Source organism: Gymnoscopelus braueri, assembly GCF_963280865.1.
Source record: "Gymnoscopelus braueri genome assembly, chromosome: 23".
NCBI classification, from domain to species: Eukaryota; Metazoa; Chordata; class Actinopteri; order Myctophiformes; family Myctophidae; genus Gymnoscopelus; species Gymnoscopelus braueri.
Window position 1 is genome coordinate 25,142,181 of NC_137625.1, and position 21,395 is coordinate 25,163,575.

Consider the following 21,395-nt stretch of genomic DNA (forward strand, 5'->3'; position numbering starts at 1 on the left):
ACTAAAGATCATTATAAGATGGCACAATATCCATCCTCTCACTCTGCGTCTCAGAAGTGGGCTATGGATAGTTCAGAAACCTGCCTACCAATGACATCATCGATGGGGATTACAAAAAACAAAATAAAAAAGTTTTAAATCTTGTTTGAAATGACCAAACCTGCCTCTCGATGTCGTCATTGGTAGGCAGGTTTCTTAACTGTCCACAGCCCTCCTCTGAGACACAGACAGAATGGACAGAAATGGTGCCATCTTATAACGCGTATTAGTGAGGACCAAATATGATAGGTTGAAAATGGGTGAAGTAGTTCTGTGGTGCCCACCAATTTTCTTTTATGCACAAATTATCACAGCAAGGAATTTGTACAGTTTATCAGGTTAACAACAAGGCACAACTTTTTTATTTTTTAATACAGTACCTCTGTGGTGAATTACAATTGAGTTAAACACATTAATGTTAGCATGGGTTAGGATTAGGAATGTTTTCATCAAGATCACAAATACTATATAGAATATTAGTCATATTCCATATCATAGCTGAGTCTAATCAAGTGTAAACAAAACCTGGCATTGACCATTACCACCCCAAAGGTGCAGCCAGGCTTAAGGTGCACAATAGTAAGGTAATAACTTTCTGACAGCAGAGAAACTATTAGTCATAAGTCCTTTGTTACAATTCCATGGTAAAACTAAATGTGGTATGACTCTCTGGAACATACACAAAATCTCAAACTACACTGCAATGATAAAATGCCACCGTTGGTCAATTTTATGTTATTTAACATAAACACACATCTCTTTCTTCTCACTGTTTGAGGACAGGGAGCTCATTGGGTTTGAAGAATGCCTGGACCATACCCATGGCAAAGATGTAAACTTTAGAATCCACTATTATCTCATCTTTCTTCATCAGCGCTACAGAGAAAAAACATGCAAAAATAACATTGTTTGTAATAACCATAAACTGCATACAACACCACAAGATTCAATATTAAGTTGTTACATCCTGTACATATACATTAACAATACAATAACAATGAAATAATTACCATCTATTTTTTGCTGGAATTCATTCAGAGGTAAAAGAATGACTTCAACAAATTCTGGGGGGGGGGGGGAGATAAAAGTCCATTATGATATGTTGCATGATTAAAAATATATCTTTTGTTTTATACATAAACTAATTCAACTTACCTCCATCACCTGGGGAAGAAATATAAGAGGAACATGATCAAAATATGATGAATATAGTAGAGTATTTTATAATAAATCAGTGTGTGTGTGTGTGTGTGTGTGTGTGTGTGTGTGTGTGTGTGTGTGTGTGTGTGTGTGTGTGTGTGTGTGTGTGTGTGTGTGTGTGTGTGTGTGTCTCTCTGTGTCATGATACTGTATTATGTGTGGCCCAGCCTACTGAGATTACGAGACATTTTATTGTAAACACAATGTGTGCTTTGGTAACAGCATGTTTACACATCTGACAAACCAATTACACAACCACTCCAAGGCACAAATTCAAAAAGGCACAAAACATTCATTTAGAATTTTTAAATGTAAGATTTATATCTAATATATGTCACATTTAACTTTTAACACTAGGGAAACAAATCATGCTGGGAGATTTAGCAAGCGTTGACTTTCTCCTAAGCGCCTCTTACCAAGCTGCTGTGTGGGGTTGATGTTCTCCGGATCATCTCCGTTGATGTTAACACAGATAATCTGGGTGGTGCTGTTGGACAGGCCAGGGTCCAAACAGGTCACTATTGGAGGAAAACAGATGGGAGGTGACTGAGTGACGTTTGGACGAGAAGGACATGTTTCAGTGCACAGGGCTGACTCCTGAACTGCATGCTTACAGCGAAGAGATAACATACTTGGAACAGTAAAGCCTGATATAAACTTAGTTGTACGATGGTGTCCTGTGCCAAAAATAAACCGTCATATGATTGAGTATAAATTAGGCATAACAGAGGCATCACCATTTGCCAATGGAATCAAGTGTATGGCATGTGTAATACACGCATAATACATGATACAGAGCTTCAGGCATTGGTGTGTGGCCTTGTGGCACAAGGCCACCTGCTGATTAAATTAACATCTCTACGTGAAAAACAAGGCTTTTTGGTGCTGAGGGGGTGGGTCTGAAACAGGCCTATTTAATCTGAGGTAAAACATGACCTCAGTGAGCCAAACTGGGTGTTCCATTGCATGATTCTGTTGTGTAAGTTTGCTCCTTTTACTCGCGTAAAATCTCTCATATTTGGAATTCTCAATTGTTGTCTTTGCCTCATTATGTATTAATGCTTTTGAGCACCCAGTACAGATTCCTCTTGGACAATGATTATATAAAAAATAACTTGTTTTATTAAAAGAAAGTTACACAGTATGACTATAAGAAATTGTTTTCCTTCATTCACTTCCCTTTCTAGCACATCCAGGTTGTAAGTGGGATAATTCATTGATTCGGCTCATTTGGGCTATTGTTTGGTCCAGGGCAGGCTGGTCATAAGTTTTGGTTTCACTCTCATAAAATATTTAATTAGAACTAATTTGTTCAAAGCCAATAGATTTGACAAAGACATTATAATTCATTTTCACCAGACGCAAACTGATGCTGAAAAGAATTGCATTAATTCTTACAACTGGTGGCGGTTGCTAGGTTACAGGCATAATGTGGGAAATTAAGGCGGAGTATCATTTTTATAGAAATAATACTGTTAACAACAGAGATATTTGCCTATAGAAAGACCCTGTGCTAATCACAATGTGAGGTCGGTGCTAACTGTGACATAATGTGTAATTAGCCCTCCATACCTGGGGTGACTCCCACCACCTCTCCTTTGTAACCCGTTTCTTCCTTGAGTTCTCTCAGAGCAGCTACCTCTGGAGTCTCCCCCTCATCAATCAGTCCTGGGCACAGCAAAAGAAAATATTTGTCAAGTCTCTGCATACCTAATTGTACTGTATGCAGAAAGTAAGAAAGACAACACAGTCCCGTTGTACACTGATCCACTGGGGATAGGACTGTCATAAAGTAGCGAAAAGGAATGATTCACGGGGTCCATGAGTACATGGGGCCCAGACTACATTATTACTCTAATAAGCGTAGAAACAGACTATCTAATGATACTGCTGCCTACTCTGGATGGCATTACCCTGTCCTCCAGCACCAAGAAATCAAATTGCCTATTAGCTTCTCGGCACTGGCTCCTTGTAAATAAAACAGAATAAAATAAATTCATCCTCCTCATCCTCCTTTTCCTTTTCACTGTTTCAGAGTGCTTACTCATGGGGTAATTGTTGGGTCTCTGACAGAGTATGGTCTTGACATGCTCTATATGTAAAGTGTCATGATGACTTTGCACTAAATACAATTGACTTGAGTATTGGGGGCCCAGGATCATAATATATCTTTTAATAGGGCCCAGCATTTCTGTCAATGGCTCTGCACAAGAACATGACATACTGCAATACAGAATGTAATAACCACCCAGACATTTCTAACCCTGTTTCCCCATCTATGTATGGAGTACTGCCAACAAGCCTTCTGACCTGCAGGAAACTCCAGAGTGCAACGTCCCATGGGAGGCCGGAACTGCTTTACCATGACAACACAGTCTTTGTGGAGGGTCCTTTTCAGCAGGGCAATTATTCCCACACCTAGAGAGATGAGATGGAAAGTAACTTCTTAGTGTCTCTGAGCAGCCTGATCGCCAGAGAATTAGTATGCATTGCACGGATCCAGTGCACGTCATTCCGTGCATAGTCGCCTAGAAACCCCGAAATTCTGTGCATATGTACGGCGAGTCCCACGGTGGGCGTAACCAGTCGCAACCTGGAAAAACCCGGAAGCAGAGCAGTCCCCACAACAAAATTTACGATTCTGTGCCTATCGGTACATAACTCAAACGGCGCTGAGTAGGCACAAGGGAATGTCGCAACGTTCGGGACGGCAACTCGCTCGCTTAGCTCGCTCGGTGGCCCCTTACGTGGCGACAATTCCCTTGAGACTGCGCGCCTCCGAAATGGTTTAGTCACAATGTGGGTGATGCGAGGCGGCTATGCACAGATTTTCTGTTTTTCCAGTTGTCTATGCACGGAATTTCAAAAACGTTCAAAGAGAACGTTTCCTCTGGCGATCGGGTTGCTCTGAGTATATATGTCACAGGTAGATTGGCATTCCAGGTAGATTGGAAGTGGAGCGCTTGTTTTTAGGCTCGGGGCGGGGCTGCGATGCGAGGACGACGACAACGACAACATGAATACATACTTACTGGCCTCAGTGGCGCACTTCGAAAATCATTGGACTCCCCATTCACTACCACTGGGAGTCTGGGTTTGACTCCCGCTCGGGACATTACTTTTTCAAACAACCGCGGACTATTTTTTTTCGCCGATAAAGTATAGTTTTGGACCATGACGGAGGCGCTCCGACTAAGGAGACCTTGAGGCCAAGGAGTCGCGCCCGAGCGCCTCCAGGCGCGAGTGCCCGCGACGACCGGCCGATGGTCTCCTAGTCGACTAAGCGCCGTCCGAGTTATGTACCGATAGGCACAGAATAGTAAATGATGTTGTGGGGACTGCGTTTGCCCCGCTATGGTTTGCCCCAACTGCCACTCACTGCACTAACATAGCCCGCCAGCCCCGCCTCCTCAGTCTCGCCCCCTTGTTCGCGGGTGTGTGCGCGCGCGCGTGCATGTGCGCGTATGCGTGTGTGCGTGCTCGTTTGTGTGCGTGTGCATGCGTGCGTGTGTGGTGTGGGACTCATGTGTGGCTTGCATTGCCCTCTGGCGTTGGTTCTACAGAATTGCCTGGGGGGCGGACGGGCGGTGAAAACAAGCGCTTATTTTCCATTCTACCTGGAATGCCAATCTACCTGTAACATATACAATCATAACGCTATCACGCCTACAGCAAGGAACAGAAAGACTCACCATCTACTTCCTGGTTGGTTTGTCTTGTTGTCCTTTTCGCAGTCTCCCAGGTTCTAGCAAAAAGACAGGGATTGAAATAAGGTAATCTATGAGCACCACTGCCCTAAACATGAAGTGTTGTTAGTAGACACAGAACTAGTAGTAACACAGAACTACCCGGGAGGAAGTGGACTAAGAAAGGGTAGGAGCCAAACCGAGGTCCTGTTTGTTAGTAGGAATAAACACAGAACTACCCGGGAGGAAGTGGACTATGAAAGGCGAGGAGCCAAACCGAGGTCCTGTTTGTTAGTAGGAATAAACACAGAAGCACCCTGGAGGAAGTGAACTAAGAAAGGGGAGGAGCCAAACCGAGTTCCTGTTTCTACACAAAAAAGGAGGTGGTGCCCCCAGAGGTAAAAACGTATGAGCTCTTATAAATCTGATTATACAGGGTTATGAGCAGATTATAATGCCTTATAAGTATGTTCATGATGCGTTATACACATGGGATGCATAGCAAGTGCTACCAAACTTTTCCCCCTTTTCTTTTACAAAATGGGTTCCCAAATTGGAAATAAGGTGACTGCGTACGTACGTAAAATCATATGATACCTCAGTGTCGCCAGGTACAATACCTTGTGTTTCCCGCTGGATCCACATACGTTGTCTTCTCAAGTTTTAACCAATTTCCTGTTGCAATTACCTAGATCAAGGACAAATGGGTAACGGTAGAACAGAAACACATTCAAATGTATCTGATATCACATATGCATACATACGTTGCAAAATAAAATATTAGGCTTATACTACCTCTTCCTTCGTGACATGAGGGACTGTGGTCGCCTTGGGATGCTGAATGCTACTCATCTTGAAATGAGTGCAACTGAAAAGGCAACAGGCAGACTGTATTGTGGCAAGTTTGCCTTCAACATGAAACACAAGTTATGTACTGTAACTCAACCAACCACAACAAACGAGAAAACATCTACATCTCTTATGTTATGTATCTTATGTTTGTATAGGATTGGCCGTCTAGTCAGTAAGAATACTCTGAAGATTCTTGCAGGGGCCCTCATACAAGGTTATTACGATTATGCATGCTCCTCATGGTATCACAACACCACCAAGGCCTTAAAAACAAGGCTCCAAACATCCCAAAACAAACTGAGTAAGGCTACTTCTTGGCCTCAATCACAAAACCCATCTAACCCCTAATCACTTTGCTAGGATTGGATGGCTTAGGGTTGAGGACAGAGTACAGCAACTTGCAATGGGCCTGGTCTTCAAGATACACCACAACATTGGGATCCCCCTGTATTTGTAAAAATACTTCCAAAACGTTAATGAAGTTCAAGTCCACGATCATAACACCAGAGGCAGCTCCACGAATCATGTTCAACCCAGATTTGTCTAAACAAAGGGAATGAACTCGTTCTCATGCTATTCAACAAAAATGTGGAATGCCCTACCAAAAGGAGTAAAGGAGTGTAAAACCCTACTCACTTAATCATACTTTAAGTAAAAGTATCAAATCTGCAATGTATAAATACTCTGCTACATGTCTGGAATTCAAAATGTACTTGAGTAAAAGTACAAAAGTATTGGTATTAAAATGTACTTAAAGTATCAAAAGAAAAAGTACTCATTATTAAAAAAAAAAATATTTAGAAAATAGCAGATCGGCTATTTGCAAATGGCCGAAATGAAGTGGATACCGTATGTTTTATAATATAATAATTTACATCTGCAACATTACTTGTAACTAAAGTTTTCAAATAATTGTAGTGGAGTAAAAGCACAATATTTGCCCCTGAAATGTTACTGTAGTGGAGTAGAAGTAAAAGTACTGAATATTGGAAATACTCCAGTAAAGTAAAAAATACCTCCAAATTGTACTTAAGTACAGTACTCGAGTAAATGTACTTAGTTACTTCACACCACTGCTCTTCTGTTCGACAGACAATGAACGGCCAGCCTTTCTGATCATGCACAGTAACGTTAACTGAAACCTGAACTGTATAGTCCATGAGCCAGAGCCCCAAAATTGAGCAATGATTATCGAAAGAGTGGGCAAAACCATACTTATATTAAATTGTTTATAGGGTCAATATAAGTAAATAAATATATGATAACCTTTCCACAGGAGCAGCTTTTTCATATTGATCACACATTTTGTTATTTTCCCCATACGTACATGACAGGTGGTGAAAAAATTACAACATTTTAAAAATAGTTATCATAATGAAACTTCCCCAGTTGACTACTTACATGAAGACAATGATTTATCGTATTACAAGTTTTCTGAAATTGAGCCAGATATAGAATATTCCCTCGTTAAAAACCTTTGACTCCAACATCTTAACAAAATGAAATAAGAATGTTGACCCTGGCTTTGTCCAATGTTCCAATGTTGATTCTGGAAAGTTATGCAAATTCGGGCATATTTTCCTAATGCCTAATTTGCATATTTAAATATATAATTTCAGAAAATTTTTATACGATAAATTATTGTCTTCGTGTAAGTAATCAACTGGGGAAGTTTCATTATGATAACTATTTTTTTTAATTTTGACATTTTTTTCACCTGTCATGTTATGTACGTATGGGGAAAATAACAAAATGTGTGATAAATATGAAAAAGCTGCTCCTGTGGAAAGGTTATCATATATGTATTTACTTATATTGACCCTATAAATAATTTAATCCGTCGCTGGAAAACAGCCGAACTACAAGCTGAGCTTGTAGATCGGCTGTTTTCAGCGGGCGACTATCGTAAAGCTAGCTCTGGTCCAGAGTTCTCCTTTAACTCTATGTTATTTTTCAGCCGTTGCCCGCACACCCCCTGTAGCGCAGCCTCTCGTCTGTAGTAAAAATAAAAAAAACACACTTTCGCTACTCACCAAAACAAAGACGGTTTTAAGATGTTGAAAGCCTACTTTCCTTAGTGGGAACACTCGGAGCCCACCTCACGTCTAAAATACACTTTTTAGCCAGAAAAGAAAATATTTCACCAGAACGAAGAAATGTTTTAGTTGCTCCACTGCGCCCCCTACAGATCTTGTCAATAAAATGTTTCCATTGACCAGATCTGTAGGGGGCGGAAGATATTTTCTTTTCTGGACAAAAAGTGTATTTTAGACGTGTGGTGGGGGGCTCCGAGTGTTCCCACTAAGGAAAGTAGGCTTTCAACATCTTAAAACCGTCTTTGTTTTGGTGAGTAGCAGAAGCATATTTTTTTTCACTACAGACGAGAGCCTGCGCTACCGGCGGTATGCGGGCAACGGCTCGAAAAGTAACATAGCGTTAAGGAGAACTCCTTCTAACGTTATGTACCAGAGCTATCGTAAAGCAAGCGTCGCATTGTCCTGCAAGATGCTTTCCCCTTTATTCAAAAAGCTTTCCATTACATTACATCCAGGTCAAATCAGATGGATCCATATACAGTCATCCTTAAGTAAATCACAGCAATTTTATTTTATTAAGTCCGGAATAGATTTTTTGTGATAGTTTTCCTTGGAAAAGTGATTAAATAATGTCTGCAAAAAAATCTGTAAAGTTGACTCACGTGAAAGTCCGATCGCTGATGACGTCACAAGTGTTACGTATTGACCACGCCTACATGTGTAACACAGAAAAACGTCCCACCTTAAGGGAACCAACTATTCCGGACACATTTACTGATGGATACACTTCCGGGTTGCCATGTCCGCTTATTATAAGCGACTTTGGCCTTGTATTTCTGTCAAGTTGCTTGTAAAAATTTGTGGCTGCGGTTTTCTGGGCTTGTTTGTTTGTAAAGTGCAGTTGCTTATTTGGGCTTATTTGTTTCTAAAGTGTAGTTGCTTATTTGGGCTTGTTTCGAAAGTGTAGTTGCTTATTTAGGCTTGTTTCTAAAGTGTAGTTGCTTATTTGGGCTTGTTTCCTAAAGTGTAGTTGTTTATTTGGGCTTGTTTCCTAAAGTGTAGTTGTTTATTTGGGCTTGTTTCTAAAGTGTAGTTGCTTATTTTGGGCTTGTTTCCTGATGTTTAAACCAGTGTTTCTCAAACATTTTCATGTCAAGGACCCCCACATTAAAAAAAAAGCCTGGGTTTCCGAGGCTACCCCCACATTAACATGTGTTTGTCTGCGGACCCGCATACAAGATTTATGTTGTTAAAATGTTTTTGTTTTTTTAAATCCACATATTTGTTTTAGGGAAAATAGAAGATCTACAAATTCACAACACGTCGCATCGTGACGCGTTGTGGGCTTGTAGGGTAATAACGCAATACGCATATCGGATTAAAATGCTCATGTGAGTGACCTAAGTAGCATCTTTTAGGCTTGTTGTCTGTCATAGACCTGGTTGCTGCTTATTTCTCTCGCACAATCTGGCAACATTGATTACGCTTCCGTTACATGAATTGCAGCATGAAGAAGGAGCAAGTTGTAAACTGTCAGTTTTCTGTTTGGTTTCCTTTATTCAAGAAGCACACGATTAAAAGGTAAACGTTCTGTTGGGTTTCCTCTATTTAATAAGCACACGATTAAAGGGTAAACGTTCTGTTTGGTTTCCTCTATTTAATAAGCACACGATTAAAAGGTAAACGTTCTGTTTATGCACACGATTAAAAGGTAAACGCGCCGCACTCAAAGATTTTTTTACTGTGGTTTTGTGGGGAAATATGACTATGCTGGCTAAGCTTTTCTCTGGCTAACGTCAACAACAACACTGCGGAGTCTGTGCATATGTGATTCTGTTCATATCTTCATCGTGAGTGATAGATAGTCATCATCGCTAGCCATGGATCACACGGCGGTCGTCTGTCACGGCCGTCATGGCGAAACTTCTACCTGGTGTTTGCACGTTCTCCCTGTTTGGCCCGTACATCTACAAAAACGTTCAGATTTCAAATATAAAGTTCTGACCCCATGGCCACGGATGTTACAGTTATGTACGGGCCATCAGAAGTACCCGTATCGTCCGTATTGTTCAATAAAAAGCTTTTTAATCCGATCGGTGGCCATTTTTTCATAAAGCTAAATAACGTATATGAGTGCAATACACCTCCCAACCGATAGGGTCACGTTGTTGAAAGCATGTAGAGAAAATCACCACCGATCGGATTAAAATGCTTTTTATTGAACAACACGGAATATTCGTATACTTCTGAGGGCCCGTAAATAATTGTAACATCCGTGGCCATGGGGTAAGCACTTTATATTTTAAATTTGAACGTTAGTATAGATATACGGGCAAAAAAGGGAGAACGTGCAAACACTATGTTGAAGTTCATCCATGACAGTCATGTTTCAGGGCTACTGCATCGCCGCCATCAAGTCATGATGAACAGCTTAAAACAGGGAGGTGCGGGCAATCTTGTCATTTACACTGTACAATGTTTTATCTCTGTTTCAGTTTGATTCTGCCACTGCCTCAGAATGTAATAGATTATTTACTGGACGATGGAACTCTGGTAGTCTCTGGGGGGTAGGAACTCACACTCACACTCTCTCTGTCTCTTTACTTGCTCTCACACTCACTCATTTTAAAACTTGTTTGGAGCCATTATGTGCTATATTGTTATTGTACTTGTCTTTCTGTTACATTTTATTGCACTGGTAAACCAGAATGCCACTCTAATCAAGAAGCACGTGGCGGTTCATCAGTGCCCATACCCTAGGTGGGGTTGGTGAAAGGGCCTTTCTGTGTGGAGTTTGCATGTTCTCCCCATGTCCCTAGGGGGAGGTACCCTCACAAAAAACATGCAGTAACCCTGGTCTCTATACTGCCTCCCCCTGGTCAGCCGGGGCGCCTGATGGAGGGGAAAGGAACTGGTTGGAATAACGTGTTCCTTCCATGCGCTACGTCCTACCGGGGAAACTCCCCCCTGTCAGGTGATAAGAAGCGGCCTGCTCACTCCTCATGCATTGAAGGAAGCATGAGCTCAGTTCGGGGCTCTCCCCAGGTTGGCAGAGGGAGATTAGCGCCCAGGATTACAAGCTTAGGCTATTGGCACTGGGTGAAAAATATGGGTTGCAAAATCGTGAGATTAAAATTATAGGAAAAATAATAATCGATACTGGATACAAAAAATCCAAATTCCTTTAATTCAAAAATTCCTTTAATTTATTCAAATTGATTATTTTGTAAGACAAGGTCTATAGGGCTACTGTAACATCTCCTCCTTGTAATTTGTCTCACCAGTGATTACAACACATGGCAGACTAACAGCAGCGATTCAGACGAAGAAGAGGACATTCAGGTATAGATTCATGTCTCATTATCTCCACCAGGAGGGTGGAGGATCTTGCGTTCACCCCTGTCTTTTGTGTCTAACTGCAGCTGAGCTCGCAAACTACTAGGGTGACCAGTGTTTTATGTCATGTACACGCTGCCAGCAAGCCATGGAATTAATTTCCCAAATATCTTTTAAAATCAGTCAATGACAATGACAACCATGTTGTTTTTCTGAATTCATAATCTCAGACCCACTGTCCCTCCTCCAGGCTGTTGAATACGTGTCAACAAGGCTAGGGAGTGGAACTAGGACCTAGGAAGTAGTGTTATGTTATTGGTGAAGGTTATAAAATATTGCTATGTCTGTCTGTCTCTTCCACATGGCACCTACTGACGTGATGCAAGCAGTCTAGCGCTAGCCCAATCCCAATACTCTAAATTCCATCCTTGCGTCCTCCACTCGCATCCGCCACTCCCGCCTTAGCCCCGCCTCCAAGCGAGGAGGCAAGGAGGAGAGGCGAGGACGGTGGATGCATCCGGTTCACTTTAAGGAATCGGAACGCTCCATGCTCAATTAGCGTCATTCTGAAGAGACGTCAATTAGATATGACGTGTCATACATTTAGATGGCTGGACCACTCCCGATCCCCAGAGGATTGTCATGTGGATGAGGAGAATTTATACATCACGCATTCCAATGAAGACACTTTCGCAAAGGGGACATGAAGGATACACTTGATGTATCCTTGCTGATCCTCCCTCCAAGTGGCTTGGGGAGCCTCCTTGCTCATGACTCTCCTCCAAAAGTGAGGAGGCAGAAACTAGATTATTGGGATTTGGCTATACTGTATGTGTAACCGGACATCACAGCATTATTGGCTACAACTTGTCAGAGAGTGACACACACAGAGATGCTGTTATGTTCAAGCCCACACCTGATTAACACCAACATACAATGCACACCATACTTTGTGCTCAGTGTCATGTAAAACAGTGGTTCTCAACCTGTGGGTCGGGACCCCCAGGGGGGTCCCCACATGATTTTTTTTTTGGGGATCCCCAGATGACAGTGAAGTGACAATTTAAGAACTTTTAAGACCTTTTTAATACCTAGAAAAGAAAAAGACCATTACTGCAACAAAAGTAATCAACAAACTATAACACATTGGCCAAATTGTCAAATAATATAAGAAAGAGACAAAACATTGGAAAATAACCGATCTACAAGAACGCGTTGTGAGCTTGTCGATCTGCTATTTTCACAATATTTATCTGTTCAACGGAGTCAACCAAAATGGGGGGTCCCCAGTTCAAATATGATTATTTTGGGGGTCACGGCTTTAAAAGGTTGAGAACCACTGATGTAAAACATTGTTTTGTTGACGGCAGATTTCATTTGTGTGTTTTTGTAAACGCATGACTTTTTATTTTTGTACCCTAGTGGTCTGATGACGAGACAACCACAACTGTCACAGTAAGTATTTTAATAGTTAAAAAATATTCATTTTATGCATAAGTAATTCAGCATTCTAAAATTCACTACCGTGGTGCTGTGGCTTTGTTTTCCAGGCACCAGAGTTCCCTGAATTTACCTCAAAGGTCCTAGAGGCCATAAATGTTCTGGGTGGGCGCGTCTTTCCCAAACTCAACTGGAGTGCTCCACGGGTATGAATATTGAAGTGAACTATTATAACCCATACTGTAGGTGCACTTAGGGCTGTCACGATTGGAAATTTAAGTTGACGATTAATTGTCACACAAATAATTGCGATTGACGATTTTAATTGTGCATTGAACATTGGAACGTATAAATACAAATTACATTTCTGTTTGCCTTTTAGGCTTTGTAATAAAACATTTGACAAATAACTTGAATATACAAAGATATCATTTTATACTTGAAAAGAATGTGTTTGAAATATTTGAAAATGGAAAATTTTCCAACATGGAAACGATTATGACTATTATGCAGAAATAATTGCGATTATGTAATAATTGTGACAGGGCTAGGTGCACTGTTACTGTATATTGTGAGTTGTAATGAAGTAATTGAAGTCTAGCCTTTTCCCCCCTCATTTTGTGTGTGTGTGTGTACCCTGCAGGATGCTAACTGGATTGCTCTGAACAGCTCTCTTCAGTGTCAAACTCTGAGTGACATATTTCTGCTCTTCAAAAGTTCCGACTTCATCACCCACGACCTTGCGCAGCCGTAAGCCTCTCACGCTTTACCTGGAGCCAAAAACACAAGACTCACAAACACTCACTTTGCATCTAGATTACACCCCGTTACGAAATAACAAGGAGCCGTGTAAATAGGCTGGCTTTCAATCTGCAGTAAAATATTGGAATGGAAGGCAGTAACTCAGCCTCTTTTTGCCAGCAGTGCACCTAAGAAACCACTAGATTAGATTTACTCTCCCCCAATGGCCCGCTTTCCTAATGGCCCTGGCTGGCAGTGGCACCATGTTTGGCATGGATAAGACTTTACTGCATTGCATGATTTAATGGCAGTGCACAGTATTTGCCAAGTTTGTGTGTGGCTGTTTGTGCGTATGTAATATATTTTATGCCATTTGCAGGACTGGGGGAAACGGAGACTAACACCGTATTATATTTTTAGTTGCATTGGCCACCGGGGGGATTTTATCTGTTAGGGCAGGGGTCTTCAACGTTTTTAGGCCAAGGACCCCCTAGCTGAGAGCTAGATGAAGCAGGGACCCCCTCTATATTGTATAAAATTGTGTTTAAGATTATACTTTTTGTTTACTTGGTCTGCTCTTTTTTCCCTCTACACCTATACCTCTTTGCCAAAAATAGCCGATCTACTAGCCCAAAGCGCGAGGCGTTGTGAGCTTGTAGATCTGCTATTTTTGGCTAAAGTTCTCCTCAGAAAAGGGATGCTAGGTTTCAAGTGGTTAACACATTCCACGCCAGAGTTCAATATCATAATGTACTCAACAGTGCCAGCGATTTATTGGTGTTTTTTTGTTTTTTTCACGTCGCCACAGACCTCGTTAAATACCTTTTTAAGATCGCGCGTTAAACTGTTTGTAGACACACAGGGTAGCTGTGTGAGTGGCCCAGAGAAGACCGTTTCAATCGGCGATCGTCCATTTTGAAGTAGTCGCGGTTTATGTTAAACAGCGATCAGCGAGGAGAAAAAAAAACTCAGAGATAATGGAGGATTAGGGGAAGATTTAGAGCGAGAGCGGGTGGGAACGAAAATCTCCCGATACGGATATTTCCGTTTCCGGGTGTGCACAATGAAATGTGTCACTGCAAACGAGGCCTACAATGAAATGTGTCACTGCAAACGAGGCCTACAATGAAATGTGTCACTGCGAACGAGGCCTACAATGAAATGTGAACCTGCAAAAAATTAAATAAAAAAAGACCACTTCGCGTAGATCTACGTGATTGGCACGCAATGTGTTGGTAAAAAGAAAAAGCATATCACATAAAGATTTGGCGGACCGCCTGTAGTAACTCTGAGGACCCTCTAGGGGTCCCGGACCCCCTGTTGAAGACCCCTGTGTTAGGGTTTTGGGTTCTTTTTTTAATTTATTATTATAATTTTTTGTTGCATTTTATGCTTTAATTCAGATAGGTCAGTGTAGAGAGAAAGGATACCACAAGCAGAGAGAGGAGATAATATGCGAGACAAGACGGTTTGGATTTTGAAAATCAACCTTCCAAAGGCTAATGTTGCTTGTGCCAGATGCTGCTCATTCAGCCACATGACAACTGTGTGTGCATGTATTGTGGATATGCGTGCATCGGTTTTATAACCCAAGTTCCCTTGTTCAGGTTTCTTCAATGCAGTGACCATGACTCTCCAGACCCAGTCATCAGCTATGAGGTATTTTACAGCATATAGTGATGGAATTAACGTGAACATAGACACATGCTCTCACACACACACACACACACACACACACACACACACACAGACACAGACACAGACACAGACACAGACACAGACACAGACACACACACACACACACACACCACAGTGGCAGTAATAGTCATGTCCTTTTGACCCTTGCTCAGCTGGTCCTGAGGAAGTGGAGCGAGCTGATCCCTGGTGGAGAGTTCCGCTGCTTTGTCAAAGAAAACAAACTCATTGGTAAGCCTGGAAAATCTTCATTACTTCACCTCCACCCAGACCTATTCATCTAGGCCACAGCTCTTTTAAGTGGGGGGCAAATTGAAGACAAATGAATTATGAAAGAAAATAAAAAATCTATTAAAAATCATAAGATTATAGTGCCATTTTAACCACTTTCAAAATGAAGTAACTATTTTGGGTATGTCATTAAACCATGGAGATGATTTTTTTTGATTGATTTTTTGATTTGAACTAAAAGGCATTATTTTACGCTTTGGCTATTCAAAAATAGCAGATATACAAGCTCATAGCGAGTGCCGCGTTACGAAAATGTGTGCAAATTGAATATTTATATTATTTTAAAGCAAACATTTTTAACTCAAATCTTTGCTTCTGGGGGTCCCTGGAACCAAACATTTTGAGATGGGGGTCGGCGGCCAAATACATATCATTTTGGGGGTCCTTGACCTGAAAAAGTTTGAGCACCATGGATATAGAAACATACGTTTTTCAGAAAATTGTTGGGATAGAAGACATTTGTAGAATCGGCTTCAGGTCTTTAAAGGGTTAATGTCAAACGTGAGGGGGGGGGGGGGCGGTGCTGCAGCAGCCAGTGGCTATGAGTATTGTGGGTCCCTGAGCTATGCCTAGCAAGACGGAGAGTTACACATGCAATTCTCCAGCCCTCTACCATGTTCATGTGTCCACTTGTCTCAGGTATCTGCCCCAGAGACTACACCCAGTACTACCAGCACATCTCCAAGCAGGAGGAGCAGATCTCCCAGGCCATTCAGGAGTTTTTCAGCCAGCACATCCAGTATAACTTCCTGGATGAAGACTGTGAGTGCTGGGGCTCTTGGATTGGAACTAATTGTTACCATATCAATTTTAAGATGTGAAATAGCTTTAAATCGTTGATTTACTACAGTACTGTATATAAGGGAATGAGTGCTATGGCATTATGACATTTCATTTCATTAACGTTTTCATTTAAAAAAGGAGAGTGAGGAAAAGCTATCCAATGAATTATTTAAATCAGTGGTTTTCAACCAGTGGTCCGGGGACCAACAGTGGTCCTTGAGGGAGTACCAGGGGGTCCCCAGCAAAATTAGTTGATAGCGTCACAATCATTTTTAACCACTTAGCTTTGGCTATTCAAAAATATCAGATATACAACCTCATCGGGTGCCGCACTATGAGCTTGTAGATCTGCTATTTTTGAAAAACCTTGAAAAAGTGTGCATATCTTTGAATATTTATATTTTTTAAAGCGAAATTTCACTGATATCTTTGCTTCTGGGGGTCCCTGGCACAAAACATTTTCAAATGGGGGTCCGCGGCCAAATGTATATCAATTTAGGGGTCCTTGGCATGAAAAAGGTTGAAAACCACTGATTTAAATTAATCGATATTGTAAACTTTTCTAACAGTACCCAGGCCAAAGATTTAGTTACTTGTAAAACATTGAATGACGTTGAACTAAATGACAATACAAGATATTTTGTTTTAATTGAGTGTTTTCTGCTATACAGTTGTGTTGGACGTCTACAGAGATAGTTGGGTAAGTTGATCTTCAAATGTCTGTCTGTTTTTGTTTGCACCAGTGTTGATTTCGTCGACTAAAACTATGACGAAAAATGATCGTCGACTACCGCTTTTCACTGACGAAAACAAAAAATAAATAAGCCATGATGACTAAAACTAAGACTAAATATGTTGACAATTTCGTCAACAAATAAAAACTAGACTAAAATGTTAGTGAGGGAGTCATTTTCTGTTTGGTTGCGCTCGGGTGCTGCGCTCTGAAAATAGCAGATCTAAAAGCTCACACCGCGTTGCGCTGCGACGCATTGTGAGCTTGTAGATCGGCTATTTTCAGCATGCAACCAAGTGTAAAATCAGCCATTACGACGCCATCAAGGCAACGCCGAAATACATTTTAGTCGACTAAATCAACTGTAGATTTAATTGACTAAAATCTTATGATATTTAGTCGACTAAAACTAAAACATTTCAGATGACAAAGAAATTACTGAAACTAAATGGAATTTTATTCAAAACTGACTAAAACTAAATCAAAATTTGCGGTCAAAATCAACACTGGTTTGCACCTTATGTATGTAAGCACTGGAATTGTGTATCTGTAGCACACATGTGCGTGCCTGCATGTGTGTTACAGGGTAAAGTGTGGGTGATTGATCTAAACCCATTTGGAGAGGTCACAGACTCGCTGCTCTTCACGTGGGAGGAGCTTACCTCTGGGAACAGCGTCTCAGCCAATCAAGAAGACGGTGACGTCGCCCAGCAACAGGTGAATGATGCAACAAGCGGACTGTACGCAATGACACTACCCCTCTATATCACTTGCCATGCTTTAATGTTGTGTGTGTGCGTGACATGTAGGAGGGCCCAGCGTTCCGCTTCACCACAAGTGCAGTGACGGTCCAGCCGAGTCCGTGTCTGAGCCACAGGATTCCCCGGGACTTTGTGGACCTGTCCACTGGCGAGGACGCCTACAAACTCATTGACTTCCTCAAACTGGTAGGCGGATCTAAATATGCCATAATGCAGTAAATGCACAAGAGTGAATGTGACCAACTTGACCAGACTGACAGTTTATGCTATTCGCAAAAACGTAGTGATGACACAAAACTTTAGAATTTTCTTTATGCCTTGCACGGACAACTTTGAATGTCATCAGAAAGTCATCAGATCTACAACTCTCTGTCTGGGCCCTATTTAAATGATCTATGGTGCAAAAGGACGGGGGGACGTGGTGTCCATGGCAATTCTGCTAGTTAGATGGCCGGTTATCTGGGCATTAATGGCGCAAAGGGGTTGTATTTACACTATGAATTGGTCATGGGTGTGTTTTGGGGCGTTACATTAATTTAAGCAATCAGAGTATTGGCTTCCATTACCTTTTTTTTAAAGAAGCAAGTGCACCTTCATCATAGTGTTGATATTTAAATGGTGGATTAGTAAGGGATGCAAATAATGTTCTGCTGAGAAAAATTGCATTCGACAATCTATGGGAGCAGCATTAATAATGTGATATAAACATGTGAAACAAAAGAACAACCTGTTCTTAAAGGTGATGGCATCCGATACTCTGATAGTTTTTTATTAATGTAATGCTCATGACACACCCAGGACTACTTCAGGGCCACGTGTAATGTGGACATGACAGCGGACAAGAATAAATTAGGCTTTTTGATTTGGAATTAACAGAATGGGAAGAACAGACACACAAATTAATATTTTCCACATTATGCGGACGTGATCTGCTATCAATGTGTTATTTTGTATTACCCAACTTCGCCCCCACTGATATTTATATTCATTGATTAGATATTACAGTTAAGAGCTCACAGGTCTAATGCCTTGACGTAAACTTAGTTGCTTAATTAGTGATACTCCTGCTCTGAAACAATACCATCTCTTTCTTTTTCTCTTTAGAAGAAAGGTCAACAGGAGGACTCTGAGGAAGAGGAGGAAGAAGGGGCACAACCGTGACTCTTTTAATTGCCCAGAGGTTCTCCATTTTGCTTATGTCTCGTATAGTCCATTAAACTTTGCTTGTTATATAAACTTTAAATGGTTATCTCAACCATAGGAAAGTAGTTACTACAGCAAAAAATATTAACACATGTTTTGCATGTCGTGAAGAGCGTATCTCCTTAGTAGCTCTGTTCTGTGTTTTGTTTTTTAAGGGAAATGTACAATACGCATTATAGCCTGGATGTCTCAGATATATCATATAAACCTGTGTTTATTTAATGCCACATGTTTATGTAGTGGATTCTGTAACTGGTTCCTTCTTCACCAGCTTTTGATTTCATGTTCTTCACTGTGTAGTGTTCATCTTTGCATGTGTAACTTTATGGGATTGTGTGATTTAAAAAAAAAGGAGGCCTGCAAGGAATTTTTCCTGTGTTGTTGTATCTTACGTTTCAACAGCCTACATTATAATTGAGTGTTCTCTGTCGAGATGAGGTTTGTCACTGAAGCCAGTATTCAATATCACTAGTTACAGGCTTTCCAGCTGCAGTTGTACTCTAGTTTGGAATATTACCCATTTGTGTACAGAGTACGTTTCTGACTTTCATTTAGTCTGTAGGGAGAGGAACCCAAACGGTCGCTCTGTGACCTAAATAATGAACCTCATCATCTCACACGCTGTTGCATACTAGATTTTGGGTGTTGGTCATCTTTTCTCTCTTTAGCAATAACACTATATACAATATAAAGCTATTTAAACCACACCAGTCTGTTGACTGAGCTTTGTGAATAGTTTGAAAAAACTCATTTATTTCTTCAAGATGCATCGTTGCCTCTGATGCAACCCACCCATCCCTACCCCTCCTCCACCTTCCCCGGCTTGTGAAGGGACTGTTGTTGCAAAAATGCCATTACATTTCTCACTGTGCACTGACTTGTCTGCCAGTTTTGGTAGGTGCAATAAATGAGCACATTAGAAATTGATTGTCCTTTTATGTAACGGCTCTCATTACACTCTGGGTGCTAAATGAGCTATGCAGATACGGCACAAAGCATTTAGTTTTCTAAATAAGCTACAGTAGCAGTACGTGGTGTGGTGTCCCACTTGATTGATGAGGCAATTAATGGGGGCTAGAGATGACTTGTGCAATTAGACTCACAGCAAAATGTACATATAATTTTGCCGGTGTCACATGAAACATTACCATGGAAATTAAACTTGTCACTTATACTTGTTATTGCTTGATGGGGGAAAAAACTAAAACTTAACTCTTGAAGGTTGTAGGATGGCCGTATTTGACCTGTGTTGCATGCTGCACTGCAGTACCACCTCTATCCACTTAGAGGCAATGTGTACCCCTCCATCTCTGTCTGAGAATGCATAGTGCAGTTAGAAGGGTAGGTGGCCTGGCCCTAGCAGTGGTGGAAAGTAACTTAAGTACATGTACTCAAGTACGATTTTGAGGTACTTTTACTTTACTGGAGTATTTCCAATTTTCAATACTTTTACTTCTACTCCACATCTCTGAGGAAAATATTGTACCTTCACTCCACTACAATTACTTGAAAACTTTAGTTACTATTTAGATTTGTATTACTAAACATACATTAAAAACTTAAGCTCTATTTATATTTCGGCTATTTGAAAATAGCCGATCTACAAGCTCACAACGAGCTTGTATATCTGCTATTTTCATTTTTTGGAATGGGACCTGCGTTATGAGTACTTTTACTTTTGGTAGGCTACTTTATATTTTGATGCCAATACTTTTGTACCTTTTCTCAAGCAAATTGTGAATACCAGACTTTTACTTGTAACAGAGCATTTCTACATTGCAGTATTGATACTTTTACTCAAGTAAAAACATTTTTTACTTTTTCCACCACTGCATTTTAGAATTAGTACACAGATACAGTATACTTGACCTGACAACAACAAAAAATAATGTCTGGTGCAAAAATGCTAAGGTGGATGATAACAATGATGATGTTCAGGGAGTAACAAGATAGGTGGGCACCAAAACATTCTGGGCACCTTGAACGAGTGGGCACTGGGATAACTGGGCACTAGGGAAATGTGGGCACCCGGAAGACTGGGCACTATATGCACTGGTGCAGGTTCCAGGTGCCCACATTTCCCTGGTGCCCAGTTATCCCGGTGCCCACTCATCCTAGTGCCCAGTCTTACCAAAAATGATGGTGCCCAGCTGTCCCTAGTGCCCAGTCTGCCCACCTATCCTGTATTCAGGGACGTCTATCTGCATTGTCCCTCATCTCCTTTCCTCATCCTCTGCGTGCCGTGCCAAGAGACGGTTTTATATCTACATTGTCCATTCTTCCCTCTCCATACAGTCTGAATAATACATGCAATCTTTGCAAGAGGGGGATTCAAATAATCAGACTTGAAACTTGCTGACTCAGAGGTGTATAGTGAGGAGGGAGGGGGAGAGAGAAGTCAGGGAGACCGAGAAGGAACTGCAGTCGTTTGCAGCTGGAATACTCATGAGCATCGTTTGAGTAACAGCTCCATTGGTCTCTCTCTCTCTCTCTCTCTCTCTCTCTCTCTCTCTCTCTCTCTCTCTCTCTCTCTCTCTCTCTCTCTCAAAATAGAGATGCGTTTCAATGCTAAGTACAGTCACATGTTAAAGGAGTAGTT

The 21,395-nt window shown here is 41.2% G+C and overlaps 2 protein-coding genes across 3 annotated transcripts; one reads left to right on the plus strand and one right to left on the minus strand.

The window, feature by feature from the left end:
- Positions 1 to 226: 226 nt before the first annotated feature.
- nudt5 (nudix (nucleoside diphosphate linked moiety X)-type motif 5) lies at positions 227 to 6,834 on the minus strand. The gene is made up of 9 exons (XM_080421076.1): positions 6,130 to 6,834; positions 5,721 to 5,793; positions 5,546 to 5,613; positions 4,932 to 4,984; positions 3,550 to 3,657; positions 2,812 to 2,907; positions 1,656 to 1,757; positions 1,050 to 1,103; positions 227 to 915 (listed from the first exon to the last, which is right to left on the minus strand). Exons 1-9 carry the CDS (start codon positions 6,210 to 6,212, stop codon positions 806 to 808), a joined length of 747 nt encoding a protein of 248 aa, XP_080277202.1. The 5' UTR covers positions 6,213 to 6,834; the 3' UTR covers positions 227 to 805.
- Positions 6,835 to 9,313: 2,479 nt separating this feature from the next.
- cdc123 (cell division cycle 123 homolog) lies at positions 9,314 to 19,501 on the plus strand. Of its 2 annotated transcripts, none has more exons than XM_080421763.1 (13): positions 9,314 to 9,394; positions 10,309 to 10,380; positions 11,098 to 11,155; positions 12,572 to 12,604; positions 12,700 to 12,795; positions 13,233 to 13,339; positions 14,938 to 14,989; positions 15,181 to 15,256; positions 15,956 to 16,078; positions 16,771 to 16,799; positions 17,418 to 17,549; positions 17,642 to 17,779; positions 18,698 to 19,501. In XM_080421763.1, the coding sequence occupies exons 1-13, from the start codon at positions 9,321 to 9,323 to the stop codon at positions 18,752 to 18,754; spliced, it is 1,047 nt and encodes a 348-aa protein (XP_080277889.1). In that variant the 5' UTR covers positions 9,314 to 9,320; the 3' UTR covers positions 18,755 to 19,501. The 2 variants fall into 2 exon arrangements, with proteins under 2 accessions (XP_080277889.1, XP_080277890.1); XM_080421764.1 differs by having other exon boundaries at positions 18,701 to 19,501.
- The last annotated feature ends 1,894 nt before the right edge of the window (positions 19,502 to 21,395 follow it).

What these genes read in the sequence shown, in the direction of transcription:
- nudt5 (XM_080421076.1), bottom strand. Translation starts at nt 6,212, where the DNA reads ATGTTGTGGTGTATCTTGAAGACCAGGCCCATTGCAAGTTGCTGTACT. An exon ending in AGCCATCCAATCCTAGCAAA is followed by an intron (nt 5,794 to 6,129) that starts GTGATTAGGGGT and finishes TTGCCTTTTCAG; the next exon opens with TTGCACTCATTTCAAGATGA. An exon ending in GGTGGTGGGAGTCACCCCAG is followed by an intron (nt 1,758 to 2,811) that starts GTATGGAGGGCT and finishes TTCCTCCAATAG; the next exon opens with TGACCTGTTTGGACCCTGGC.
- cdc123 (XM_080421763.1), top strand. Translation starts at nt 9,321, where the DNA reads ATGAAGAAGGAGCAAGTTGTAAACTGTCAGTTTTCTGTTTGGTTTCCT. An exon ending in ACGAAGAAGAGGACATTCAG is followed by an intron (nt 11,156 to 12,571) that starts GTATAGATTCAT and finishes TTTGTACCCTAG; the next exon opens with TGGTCTGATGACGAGACAAC. An exon ending in TAACTTCCTGGATGAAGACT is followed by an intron (nt 16,079 to 16,770) that starts GTGAGTGCTGGG and finishes TCTGCTATACAG; the next exon opens with TTGTGTTGGACGTCTACAGA.